Genomic DNA, 13,851 nt, shown 5'->3' on the forward strand with positions numbered 1-13,851 from the left:
CTGGCTTCCCACTCATCCCTGCTATGTTATACTTCCTCTCTTTTATTTTTGTACTGTCCTTGACTTCCCTTGTCATCCACGGTCGCCCCTTACTCCCCTTAGAATCTTTCTTCCTCTTTGGAATGAACTGATCCTGCACCTTCCGTATTATTCCCAGAAATACCTGCCATTGTTGTTCCACTGTCATCCCTGCTAGGGTATTTTCCAGTCAACTTTTGCCAGCTTCTCCCTCATGTGTCCATAGTCCCCTTTGTTCAACTGTAATACTGACACTTCCGATCTTCCCTTCTCCCTCTCAAATTGTAGTTTAAAACTTATCATATTATGGTCACTACCTCCTAATGGCTCCTTTAGCTCGAGTTCCCTTATCAAATCTGGTCATTACACAACACTAAATCCAGAATTGCCTTCTCCCTGGTAGGCCCTAACAAAAGCTGCTCTAAGAATTCATCTCTGAGGCATTCCACAAACTACCTTTCTTGGGGTCCAGTACCAACTTGATTTTCCCCAATCTACCTGCATATTAAAATCCCCCATAACAACCGTAGAATTACCTTTGCAACATGCCAGTTTTAACTCTTGATTTAACTTGCACCCTATATCCAGGCTACTGTTTGGGGGCCTGTAGATAACTCCCATCAGGGTCTTTTTGTCCTTACAGTTTCTCAGTTCTACCCATACTGACTCTAATCTCCTGCTTTTATGTCCACCCTCACAAGTGACTGAATTTCATTCCTTACCAACAGAGCCACCCCACCCCCTCTGCCAACCTGTTTGTCCTTTCGATAGGATGTATATCCCTGAACATTCGTTTCCCAGCCCTGGTCCTCTTGCAGCCATGTCTCAGTTATTCCCACAACATCATACTTGCCAATTTCCAACTGAGCCTCAAGCTCATCCACTTTATTTCTTATACTCCGTGCATTCATATATAATACTTTTAATCCTTTTAAAGTAATACTTCTACTCCCCTCACCTTTCACATCGATTCCTATTGCACTTGCCCGTACTCTCCGATCCCTTCCTGATCTTTCTGTCCACTTCTTCTGGCCAGTGTCTTTACAAGACAGGTGAGTCCAACCATTATCAATACTCTTCAGAGATTGTCTGCCTGGCATAACCAGGACTTGTGATATGCACCAGCTGCTCATACGACCATCCACCACCTGCTCCCATGGCTTCACGTGACCCCAAAAGGGTTGTGGGGGGAGGCTAAGGAGGTGCTATACGTTGCCCAAGGGTGACTTGCAGGTTAGCGGAGGGAAGGAGCACCTTACACCTCCTTTGGTAGAGACGTTACCTCCACCCTGCCAGCAAGAGGCATACAGAATTAAAAAGGGGTCATAAATATAGAAGTACAGTCAATGTTTAGAAAGGGCCTCGGGGCCTGTTTCTATGCTCTACCACTCTTCACTGAAAGCTAATAAGCAGACGTTTTATATTGCAGGAAGCCTAAAGTCACAGGTCAAAAATTTAACCGTGGGCTTCAGACCTGTGTAAAATAAAGTAATGCATTCAAAGCACTTGAGGTAATTTGTAACCTCTACAAGGTAATTGCGTAGAAGCAAATGGAAATGTACTTAAAGATTTGAGATCCCAGCCTATGTTCCAAATAATATGCTGATACATTAAAACTTAACAAGCATGCTGCAAATCCACCTTGAACGAGAGAAAGTCGTGATCATCATGAAAGGTGCTTACTTAGAAATGAGACCTGCTATTAATGTTAGAGAAATTTGGAAATTCACCGGTGCACACAGGATATCTCACTTAAGACACATAAAATGCTAGAGGAACTCAGCAGGTCAGGCAGGGGGAAGATGCCAGAATAAAAGGTGGAGGAGGGGCAGGAAGACAGCTTTAAGGTGAGAAGGCATCTTCCCTTCTTGGCCCAATATGTCAACTGTTTATTCATTTCCTTTCATGCTGCCTGACCTGCTGAGTTCCATCAGTATTCTGTGTGTGTTGCTCCAGATCTCCATCATCTGCAGACTGGGCTTATGATTTGCTATTTCACTTAAAACTCTTGCTTTCTAAACGCAAATAGAAATGAATTCCAGGAATGACATTGTCTTTTCTTTCACTTATTATTTATTATTTATTTTACATAGCGCTACAGAACAGTAACAGGCCCTTCCAGCCCAACGACACATGCTGTCTCAGTACACCCATGTGACCAATTAACCAACTAACCCGATCACAAACAAGAGAAAATCTGCAGATGCTGGAAATCCAAGCAACACATACAAAATGCCGAAGGAACTTCTTCACACAGATGCTGCCTGGCCTGCTAAGTTCCTCCAGCATTTTGTCTGTGTAACCTACTTAGTATCCCGTACATCTTTGGACTGTGGGAGGAAACTGAAGCACCCGGAAGCCTACACAGTCATGGGGAGATGTGAAAACTGCTTACAGACATCAGTGGCATTGAACCCAGCTCACTGGTGTTGTAATCGTTACACTATCCAGCTGCTCCATCTGCTTGTCCATCATTTTCACTTCCAAATACAACTCGTTCCCTATTCATGTGTCCAGTTTCAATCTGAATCCAAATGAGACTGCTGACAATCTTGGTGTTACATTCAATCCAAATATTCTCTCCTCTCCTATCAGGCAGAAGATACAAAAGTCTGAATGCCTATACTAGAAGGCTCAAGAAAAGCTTCTAGCCCATTGTTATCAGACTCTTGAACATGCCTCTTGTACAATAAGATGGACTCTTGGCCTAATTATGATCATTAAGACACTGCACTTTATCGTTTACCTTCCCTGCACTTTCTTTTGGGTAGTTTTTAACACTTCATTCTGCTTTGTTATTGTTTTACCTTAATCTAGAGCTCTGTAATGATTTGATCTATATGTACAGTATTGAAGACAAGCTTTTCACTGTATCTTGGTACATCTGACAATAATAAACCAATACCAATCCCAATTGAAGCTTTGTGTTCTAACTATACCATTAACATGTGCTATCCCAAGCTACTGCCCATAACTTATCCAAGTCCTGCACATTCAACAATGTGTGCTTGCTTCTTGGGTTGTAACTGCTGTGGTGCCGTAGCGTGGAGCTATTATAGCTCAGGGCATGGGAGTCTGGAGTTCAATTGTACAGAGTCCGTACATCCTCCTTGAGGAATGTGTGGGCTTTCCCCTGGAGCTCCGGTTTCCGCTCACAGTCCAAAGACGTACCGCCTGGGTTAATTGGTCATTCTAAACTGTCCTGTGATTAGGTTAGGGTTAATTTGGGGTTTTGGGGATTGCTGGGGCGGCACTGCACAAAGGGCCAATTCTGTACTGTATCACTAAATAAAAATAAGGTCTCAACTAAAATTTGTATTTGCATTTTCAGAGACTTGGCCTTCTCAATAATTGTCTTCAATCCCAAGACCTGTATCCAATTGTGACCTTTCGATCAGCTTCAGATTTAAAAATCGCTCCATTCCTAGCAGTCAAAGTCTTAGATTTAACTTAAGCAATCAATTCCTCTTTTGTCCTTCAAAATCCATCTTTAAAAAAAAATATTCTGAGAGATATTGGCTATAAGTAAAAGCTATTTACATACAGTTTGGCTTTTTAAAAAATGTAATAATTCTCTTTTGAAGCATCTTGTGGGATTTTTGGATTCAAAGCCTGGTTATTATCACACATCTCCTGCACTGTACCACTTCACCCTGACAACAGCATACTTCACTCACCACAATTAATATTTTAGATACAAAAATATTTTGAAAATAGCAACCCTCTATAGCGCTAGCTATAAGCTTGGGAATTGAACCTCGATCTTACAGCTGGCACTGTAATAACATTATGCCAACTGTTATACTACCATGCCGGCCCACAGTAGGAATTATGGCAACTTAACTTGGCTAATAATGACAAATTCTGCCTTACTGCAAAGAGATTAGATGGGATAAACCAGGGGTTCCCAATCTTTTTTTATGCCATGGACTAATACCATTAAGCAAAGGGTCTGTGGACCCCCGGCAGGCCTTTAAGTGTCTGAAGCAGTACACAGATGGCCCTACGAGAAAAGGAGTGACATCCTGACCCCCTCTTTAGAAAACAGGCTGTGCAAATCGCTGATCTATCAGTGTGGGAGCACTGTGGGGTCAGCAACCCCAATTCTATTAGCTTCAAGATGATTGTAGCAAAAGGTACTGTAGGTCCAGCCTATAACTATAAAGCATGGCGCCAGAGTCTCATTAATCACACTGAGTCAGACCAGTAATTTACAACATTTTAGCAAACCACCTTTTTTCAGTAGTCTCATATCTCTAATTCTGAGGGAAAACAAAACTTTATAAAATGCTATACTGTCTTTACAGATATGGTTTAATTTCCATCAGTCTATCCATGTCACTTTTCTAGCTGATAAGGACCCTTGTCGCCCAGGACAATCCCTCTTCTCATTGCTACCATACGGAAATACAAGACACACACTCAGCGCTTTAGGAACAGCAAGACGGTCGCAGACGAAGCAGGTATCGCTGTGGAGTTGAAGCGAGTGATTTGGAGAGGAGTCGATATGGAATAGTTTCGATGCCTGTCCACTTAACCCAGAGGGAAGGCTGGATTGCTCTGGGCGATGAGAGACTTTGGTGAGATCAAGACTGGCTTCGGACTGTGTGGCTCAAGTGTGTCATTGTGCCAGGATCTGGGTCTGACAGCAAGGCACCACCCCATGATTGGACAATTTAAACGCCGGTCTAGATAGACTGGAAAGTCCAAGTGTCGGGACAAGAGGTGAGGGTCAGGCTGATTTTGCTCGATCTTCTGCGACATTCATTCCTCTGTCTGCGGTGCTGAGGCTGTGAACTGCTCCGGCAGCTGTCGTCTTCGCAGGTTTCGGGCATTTTTGCTCTGCTAATGTGATGAACTGAGAAAGAGTCTTGGGCCTAATCCAGCAGCTCTGGAGAGCGGATCTAAGCACTCAATCTGGTTCGGAATGCTGTTGCTTGCTCCTATTGTTTGAATGAAGTATGTGTGTTTTTTATCCCCCTTTCTCAGTGCACTGATTATGGTCTTTTTTTAAAATTGGGTTCTTTGGGTTTTGTGCTTTGTGGCTGCCTATAAGCAAACAAATCTCAAGGTGTACAATTTATACATTCTTTGATAATAAACGTACTTCAAATCTTTGAAAGAAGGTATCAGTGACCAACGACAACATCTGGCAGATGGCTCACAAAACTACTAGATACTCTTCTCCAAAATATACTTCTGAACTGTGATCAATTGCAGCCTGTAATTTCCATTTTAAAGATGTATTTTTGAGCTCACTAAATGGTCTGGTGCTTTTGTGACCTCCTGGGAGATTCAGCAAGAATGAGCGTGGAAAGTGCAGATGAATGTTGATTCCTGATGGCGGAACTCAAACCTGTGCTTGGCTCTTACTCCACACCAATTAAAGCGTCGAGCGAGATTAAAATGACCAAAGATGAGAGCAGAAAACGAACAGGTTTTTAGCACTGCCTGCCTGCGCTTGACCCATCTTCCTCTCATCTCGTTGCTGCCATCAGGCAGAAGGTGCAGGAGTCTTGGGTTCCACCCTGCAAAGTTCCAGCAGCCATCGGACTACTGGACGGGCTTCACTCGCCTCAGTGTTAAACACACATGGCTGTGGGCTCACTATGGGAGACTCTGCAGTTCATGTTCCAAGTGTGTTTCTTTTAAACTTTTTTTTTAAAAACTAATTGTGAGATATGTTTGAGGAGCTGCAGTGCTGAACTAACTGCAGCTGTCGCCTGCAACCACTGGTCTCCTGGACCAGCTTCATTTGCTTCAGCAGCTTCATTGCTGTGGACTCACTTTTGAGGACCCTGCAGTTTGATGTTTAATGTTCTGCGTGTTATTTGTTTGTGCGATTTATTCTTTTTTCACACACTGTGTGTGATGGTCTTTGCTGCGTGGGGTTTTTCTTTAAATGGGTTCTATGACATTTCTTTGGTTTGTGGCTGCCTGCAAGATGACGAATCTCAAGGTTATATACGAGGGGTGATTGATAAGTTCATGGCCTAAGGTAGAAGGAGTCAATTTTAGAAAACCTAGCACATTTATTTTTCAACATAGTCCCCTCCTACATTTACACACTTAGTCCAGCGAACGTGGAGCACACGGATCCCTTCTTTGTAGAAGTGGTCCACAGCAGGGGTGATTGATAAGTTCATGGCTTAAGGCAGAAGGAGATGAGTTATTAACTTCAAACTTTCTGCATAATCACACAAAGAGTTGACCTGCATGTGCATGTAACGAGAGCATCTTGGACCTCCAGGTGGTCCACAGCAGGGGTGAATGATAAGTTCGTGGCCTAAGGTAGAAGGAGATGAGTTAAACAGCTCTTGTTACGTGCACCTGCAGTTCAACTCTTTAGAGTGATTATGCAGAAAGTTTGAAGTTAATAACTCAACGCCTTCTATCTTGAGCCACAAACATATCAACCACCCCTGCTGTGGACCACTTCTGGAGGTCCAAGATGCTGACTTCCACTAAGAAGGGATCCGTATGCTCCACGACCGCTGGACTAAGTGTGTAAATGTAGCAGGGGCTAAATGTGCTAGGTATTCTAAATTTTACTCCTACCCTAGGCCACAAACTTATCAATCACCTCTTTGTACTTAGAAACATAGAAACATAGAAAATAGGTGCAGGAGTAGGCCATTCGGCCCTTCGAGCCTGCACCGCCATTTATTATGATCATGGCTGATCATCCAACTCAGAACCCCGCCCCAGCCTTCCCTCCATACCCCTTGATCCCTTTAGCCACAAGGGCCATATCTAACTCCCTCTTAAATATAGCCAATGAACTGGCCTCAACTGTTTCCTGTGGCAGAGAATTCCACAGATTCACCACTCTCTGTGTGAAGAAGTTATTCCTAATCTAATCCTAAAAGGCTTCCCCTCTATCCTCAAACTGTGACCCCTCGTTCTAGACCTCCCCAACATCGGGAACAATCTTCCTGCATCTAGCCTGTCCAATCCCTTTAGGATCTTATACGTTTCAATCAGATCCCCCCTCAATCTTCTAAATTCCAACGAGTACAAGCCCAGTTCATCCAGTCTTTCTTCATATGAAAGACCTGCCATCCCAGGAATCAATCTGGTGAACCTTCTTTGTACTCCCTCTATGGCAAAGATGTCTTTCCTCAGATTAGGGGACCAAAACTGCACACAATACTCCAGGTGTGGTCTCACCAAGGCCTTGTACAACTGCAGTAGTACCTCCCTGCTCCTGTACTCGAATCCTCTCGCTATAAATGCCAGCATACCGTTCGCCTTTTTCACCGCCTGCTGTACCTGCATGCCCACTTTCAATGACTGGTGTATAATGACACCCAGGTCTCGTTACTTATTTTAATAATAAATGTACTTTGAACTTCTTCCCCTCTGCCATCAGATTTCTGCATGGACAATGAACCTGTACATTACCTCAATAAGTTTGCACTACTTGTTAATGTATAGCTTATTCTATATTGCAATTTACTACTACAGCAAAACAACAAATTTCATGACCTATGCCAGTGATATTAAACCTGATTCCGATACTGGAATTCCCTCTTATTTCCTTGTTCCTTCCAAAACACGCCTGAAAATTTACCCACTGATCTGTGTGGTTACAAATCAAATCTAATTGGGTTATGCCCTTTCCAAATCCACTGGATGCTGAGCTACATTAAAAAAAATTATTTATATCACCACAGCACCTTGCACAATCTTACAACCCTTGTGCCTATCCTATTGTTTGGAAGAGTCGTTTTTCCATTCATTTGCGGGATGTGGATTTTGGTGACAACGCTAACATTTAATGCTCATCTTACCTTGTCCTCAAGTGCCTACCTGCCTTCCTGAACCACTGTAAACCACTCTAAGGCACAGTACGAGGCCACCTCCACAATACTGACACTTCCAGCCAGAAACAATGAAAGAGCAGCAACAATTTCAAACCAGGAAGGTGTAAAGGTGAACAGATAATAGACAATAGGTGCAAGAGTAGGCCATCTGGCCCTTCGAGCCAGCACCACTACTCACTGTGATCATGGCTGATCATCCACAATCAGTACCCCGTTCCTGCCTTCTCCCCATATCCCTTGACTCTGCTATCATTAAGAGTTCTATCTAACTCTTTCTTGAAAGAATCCAGAGAATTGGCCTCCACTGCCTTCTGAGGCAGAGCATTCCACAGATCCACAACTCTCTGGGTGAAAAAGTTTTTCCTCAACTCCGTTCTAAATGGCCTACCCCTTATTCTCAAATTATGGCCTCTGGTTCTGGACTCCCCCAACATCAGGAACATGTTTCCTGCCTCTAGTGTGTCCAATCCCTGAATAATCTTATATGTTTCAATCAGATCCCATCTCATCCTTCTAAATTCCAGTGTATACAATCCCAGTCGCTCCAATCTTTCAACATATGACAGTCCCGCCATCCCGGGATTAACCTCATGAACCTACGCTGTACTCCCTCAACAGCAAGAATATCCTTCCTCAAATTCGGAGACCAAAACTGTACACAATACTCCAGGTGTGGTCTCACCAGGGCCCTGTACAACTGCAGAAGGACCTCTTTGCTCCTATACTCAACTCCCCTTGTTATGAAGGCCAAAATGCCATTAGCTTTCTTCACTGCCTGCTGTACCTGCATGCCTACTTTCAGTGACTAATGAGCAAGGACACCCAGATCTCGTTGTACTTTCCCCTTTTCCTAGCTTGACACCGTCGTTGTGGCTATCCCTCGAGGTCGAGGATGATGGTCTTCGTTCTGTTGATCTACTTACACCATTCGAATAGTAATCTACCTTCCTGTTCTTGCCACCAAAGTAGATAACCTCACATTTATCCAAATTAAACTGCATCTGCCATGCATCTGCCCACTCACCCAACCTGTCCAAGTCATCCTGCATTATCACAACATCCTCCGCACATTTCACACGGCCACCCAGCTTTGTGTCATCTGCAAATTTGCTAATGTTACTTTTAATCCCTTCAACTAAATCATTAATGTATATTGTAAACACGAGGAATTCTGCAGATGCTGGAAATTCAAGCAACACACATCCAAGTTGCTGGTGAATGCAGCAGGCCAGGCAGCATCTCTAGGAAGAGGTACAGTCGACATTTCAGGCCGAGACCCTTCGTCAGGACTAACTGAAGGAAGAGCTAGTAATAAATTGTGTATTGTAAATAGCTGTGGTCCCAGCACCGAGCCTTGCGGTACCTCACTAGTCACCGCCTGCCATTCTGAAAGGGCCCCATTAATCCCTACTCTTTGTTTCCTGTCTGCCAACCAATTTTCTATCCATGTCAGTACCCTACCCCCAATACCATGTGCTTTAATTTTGCCCATTAATCTCCTATGTGGGACCTTATCAAAGGCTTTCTGAAAATCCAGGTACACTACATCCACTGGCTCTCCCTCGTCCATTTTCATAGTTACATCCTCAAAAAATTCCAGAAGATTAGTCAAGCATGGTTTCCCCTTTGTAAATCCACACTGACTCGGACCGATCCTGTTACTGCTATCCAAATGTGCCGCTATTTCATCCTTTATAATTGACTCCAGCATCTTCCCCACCACTGATGTCAGGGTCTATAATTCCCTGTTTTCTCTCTCCCTCCTTTCTTAAAAAGTGGGATAACATTAGCTACCCTCCAGTCCTCAGGAACTGATCCTGAATCTATAGAACATTGGAAATTAATTATCAATGCGTCCACAATTTCTAGAGCCACCTCCTTAAGTACCCTGGGGCGCAGACCATCAGGCCCTGGGGATTTATCAACCTTCAGTCCCATCAGTCTATCCAACACCATTTTCTGCTTAATGTGAATCTCCTTCAGTTCCTCCGTTACCCCAGGTCCTCCGGCCACTATTACATCTGGGAGATTGTTTGTGTCTTCCCTAGTGAAGACAGACAGATCCAAATTACCTGTTCAACTCGTCTGCCATTTCCTTGTTCCCCATAATAAATTCACTCATTTCTGTATTCAAGGGCCTTCCTTTATATTCTTGGCTAGCTTGCCTTTGTATCTCATCTTTTCTCCCCATATTGCTTTTTCAGTCATAGTCATAGTCATACTTTATTAATCCCAGGGGAAATTGGTTTTCTTTATAGTTGTTCCATAAATAATAAATAGTAATAGAACCATAACTAGTTAAATAGTAATATGTAAATTATGCCAGTAAATTATGAAATAAGTCCAGGACCAGCCTATCGGCTCAAGGTGTCTGACCCTCCAAGGGAGGAGTTGTAAAGTTTGATGGCCACAGGCAGGAATGACTTCCTATGACGCTCTGTGTTGCATCTCGGTGGAATGAGTCTCTGGCTGAATGTACTCCTGTGCCCACCCAGTACATTATGTAGTGGATGGGAGACATTGACCAAGATGGCATGCAACTTCGACAGCATCCTCTTTTCAGACACCACCGTGAGAGAGTCCAGTTCCATCCCCACAACATCACCGGCCTTACAAATGAGTTTGTTGATTCTGTTGGTGTCTGCCACCCTCAGCCTGCTGCCCCAGCACACAACAGCAAACATGATAGCACTGGCCACCACAGACTCGTAGAACATCCTCAGCATCATCCAGCAGATGTTAAAGGACCTCAGTCTCAGTTATCCTCTGTTGCTCTTTAAAAGTTTCCCAATCCTCTGGCTTCCTGCTCATTTTTGCTATGTTATATTTCTTCTCTTATTTTTATACTACCCTTAACTTCCCTTGTCATCCACGGTCGCCCCTTACTCCCCTTAGAATCTTTCTTCCTCTTTGGAATGAACTGATCCTGCACCTTCTGTTTTATTCCCAGAAATACCTGCCATTGGTGTTCCACTGTCATCCCTGCTGAGGTATCTTTCCAGTCAACTTTGGCCAGCTCCTCCCTCATGGCTCCATAGTCCCCTTTGTTCAACTGCAATACTGACACTTCCGATTTTCCCTTCTCCCTGTCAAATTGTAGTTTAAAACTCATTATGTTACGGTCACTACCTCCTAATGGCTCCTTCACCTCGAGTTCCCTTATCAAATCCGGTTCATTATACAACACTAAATCCAGAATGAGAAGGAGAAAGAGAAGCCACAGAGCCACTTATCACATCGAAACATAGTGAAATATGATGTTTGTGTTAACAACCAACACAACCCAAGGATGTGCTGGGGGCAGCCCGTAAATGTCCGGCACATTCCATGCCCACAATGTTCACAGAACAACACAGGCAACAACACAGTAAACAAGCCCCTTTCCTTCCCCCCTCCCACCAGCTCACACTCAGTCCTCCAACCTCAGGACAGGCTGCCTCTGGGATTCCAGTGGATGAGCCAGTGTCAGGATTCCAACTTTCACAGTGGCCTCGCAGATCCCGGGCACTGCCCATCGGGCCTCAACTTCTGAGTGACCTTTGGGCTTCCAAACCACAGGAAGCAGCCTTTCCATACATCAACCACCGCCGATCCTACTCGATGATATATTTACAAAGCAATTACTGGATGAACTCAGTAGGTTCAGGACCATTTTGTGGGAGGGGGAAAAAGCTGTCAAAGCACCCCCATTGAAAACCTACATCAGTCCTGACATCTCCCGCTGCTTGACACACAGTTCTCCCAGCCGATTATTTGCTGCTCCCGATTCCACCATGCCGGCTGGTGGCGTAGTGGCACCAGCGCCAGACTTTGGAGCAAAGGCTCCCGAGTTCGAATCCAGCCGGCTCCCCGGCACGCTTTCGATCCGTGCGGGTTGAATGTCAAGTTAGCAACTCGACCTTGTAAAAAAGAAATTGCCTGCTACAGGAACATCAACAGCAAAAAAGTTGATGGCCTCTGCTCTCTCGTGAGTTCAAAATCAATTTATCTTTCTTCTCTCGATTCCATCATCTGCTATCTCTTGATGGAAGAAGCTTCTTGGTACTAGAGATCACTATTAGATCTACTCTCCTCACTCTTTATAATAGTCAATTTCATGCCATAAACTTTTTCCAAAACAGGTATCCACCCCTCACCCATTTCTTAATTGATCTTTGCTGACAACACAACTATTGTTGGCAGAATTCAGATGGTGACGAGTGGGCGTACGTAAGAGAGACAGATCAGCTAGATGACTGGAGTCACAGCAACAACCCTGCACTCAACGTCAGTAAGACCAACAAAGGGACTTTGGACTACAGAATGGGTAAGATGAGGGAACACAGAACAGTCATCATAGAGGGGTCAGATGTGGAAAGAGTGAGCAATTTCAAGATCTATCCTAGGCCCAACATATCAATACTGCTACAAGGAAGGCACAACAGCAGCTATATTTCATTTGGAGTTTGAGGAGACTTGGCATTGTCAAAGACACTCACAAATTTCTGTTGATGTACTTGAAGAGCAATATAACTGGCTGCATTGCCTTCAGGTATGGCGGGGGAGGAGGGCTACTGCACAGGATAGAAGTAAGCTGCACAGAGCTGTAAAATTAGTCAGCTCCATCATTGGCACTACCCTCCATAGTATCCAGGGCACCTTTAAGGAGCGATGCCTCAAAGGAGGCAGGCAGCATCTATCATGAAGGACCCGCATCACGGAGGACGTGCCCTCTTCTCATTGTTGCCATTGGGAAGGAGATACAGGAGCCTGAAGACACACACTCAACGATTCAGGAACTGCTTCTTCCCCTCTGCCATCCGATTTCTGAATGGTCACTGAACCCATGAACACATAACTACTTATTTTTTTCATTTTTGAACTATTTAACATATATATTTACTGTAATTCATTTTTAATGTATTGTACTACTGCCACAAAGAGTACATTTCACCACATATGCCGGTGATATTAAACCCGATTCTGATTCATACCATAAACTTTTTCAATACAGAAATCCACCCCCATTTCTTCATTGATTCGGATGTTTCATCTCTATTTACCAGTGGTGGTGACAATTGGAATAAAAAGACAAACAAGATTCTGCTCACTTTAGAGAAAATGCAGCATTTTGACAACAGGTTATAACTTTTGATAAATATTTACGCCCACAGAGTGTGCTGCTGCCCCCAGTGGGACTGAGCACTTTCCGCTCCAGCTCGCTTCCGATGTCACATCACGTCAGCAGTCCTTTAAACTCGGGACAAACTTGGGCAGATTTTCTCCCGGACCCAAAGCGGGTGAGGACAGTGGTTGAGAGCCGAGGCCCGGGACCAATCGAGCCGCCCGGTCGCGACCCTCCTTCAAACACTGCCTCCACACGCGGCCTAATCGGGCCGCTGAAGCCTCCCGCTTTCCCAACGCGCCGCCAAGGGCTCGTTCCGCCGCGCTCCTACCTCGGCGTGCAGCTCCATTCCCGACGGTCCGACGGGAAAGGCCGGCGAGATGAAGAGGAAGAAGCCGATGATCATCTTCGCCATTTCTCGGGCGCACGGCCGCCGTCACCGTTCATTTATTTCCCAATTTCCCTTCGAGCCTCCGCCGCCCTAACCGCCAGCGACACCCCAATCTCCACACCCGATAGGCCAGCTGCCTTCTCCCCCTGCTGTGCCATTGGCTCACTTCACCATCATTCATGAGCGTTTTAGCCCCACCTTTGCGTTTACTCGTTATCTATTGGCTAACCCGAGGTCGTTCGTCCCGCCCTGGTACTTACTATTGGATGCAACACATATCCATCATGGCAGGAGAACTTTTCCCGGAGACTTTTCGGAAAGTTTCAACAACTTTATTGAGTTTCTTTGCTCGGCCGTTTCGGCTGAACCGCATACAAATAAACTGCTATTAACATTTTTAGGGTTTTTTTAAAAGTATTAAACAGATTAGAAAAGGTCTGACGCAGATCTCTTGGAATGTTTATCACACACACTCTCGACAGGAGTTTACAAATTCTTCCGTTCATTTCCAG

The 13,851-nt window shown here is 44.5% G+C and overlaps 1 protein-coding gene across 1 annotated transcript in view; it reads right to left on the minus strand.

Annotated features, from left to right (window-relative positions):
- LOC134351113 (WW domain-binding protein 1-like) overlaps window positions 1-13,457 on the minus strand; it is a 43,356-nt gene extending 29,899 nt beyond the window's left edge. The window contains exon 1 of the mRNA XM_063057202.1: window positions 13,280-13,457. Within this exon, the coding sequence (XP_062913272.1) occupies window positions 13,280-13,363 (84 nt within the window). The 5' untranslated portion in view covers window positions 13,364-13,457. The remainder of the gene's footprint in view (window positions 1-13,279) is intronic.
- Between the last annotated feature and the right edge of the window lie 394 nt (window positions 13,458-13,851).

Source organism: Mobula hypostoma, chromosome 8, assembly GCF_963921235.1.
Source record: "Mobula hypostoma chromosome 8, sMobHyp1.1, whole genome shotgun sequence".
NCBI classification, from domain to species: Eukaryota; Metazoa; Chordata; class Chondrichthyes; order Myliobatiformes; family Myliobatidae; genus Mobula; species Mobula hypostoma.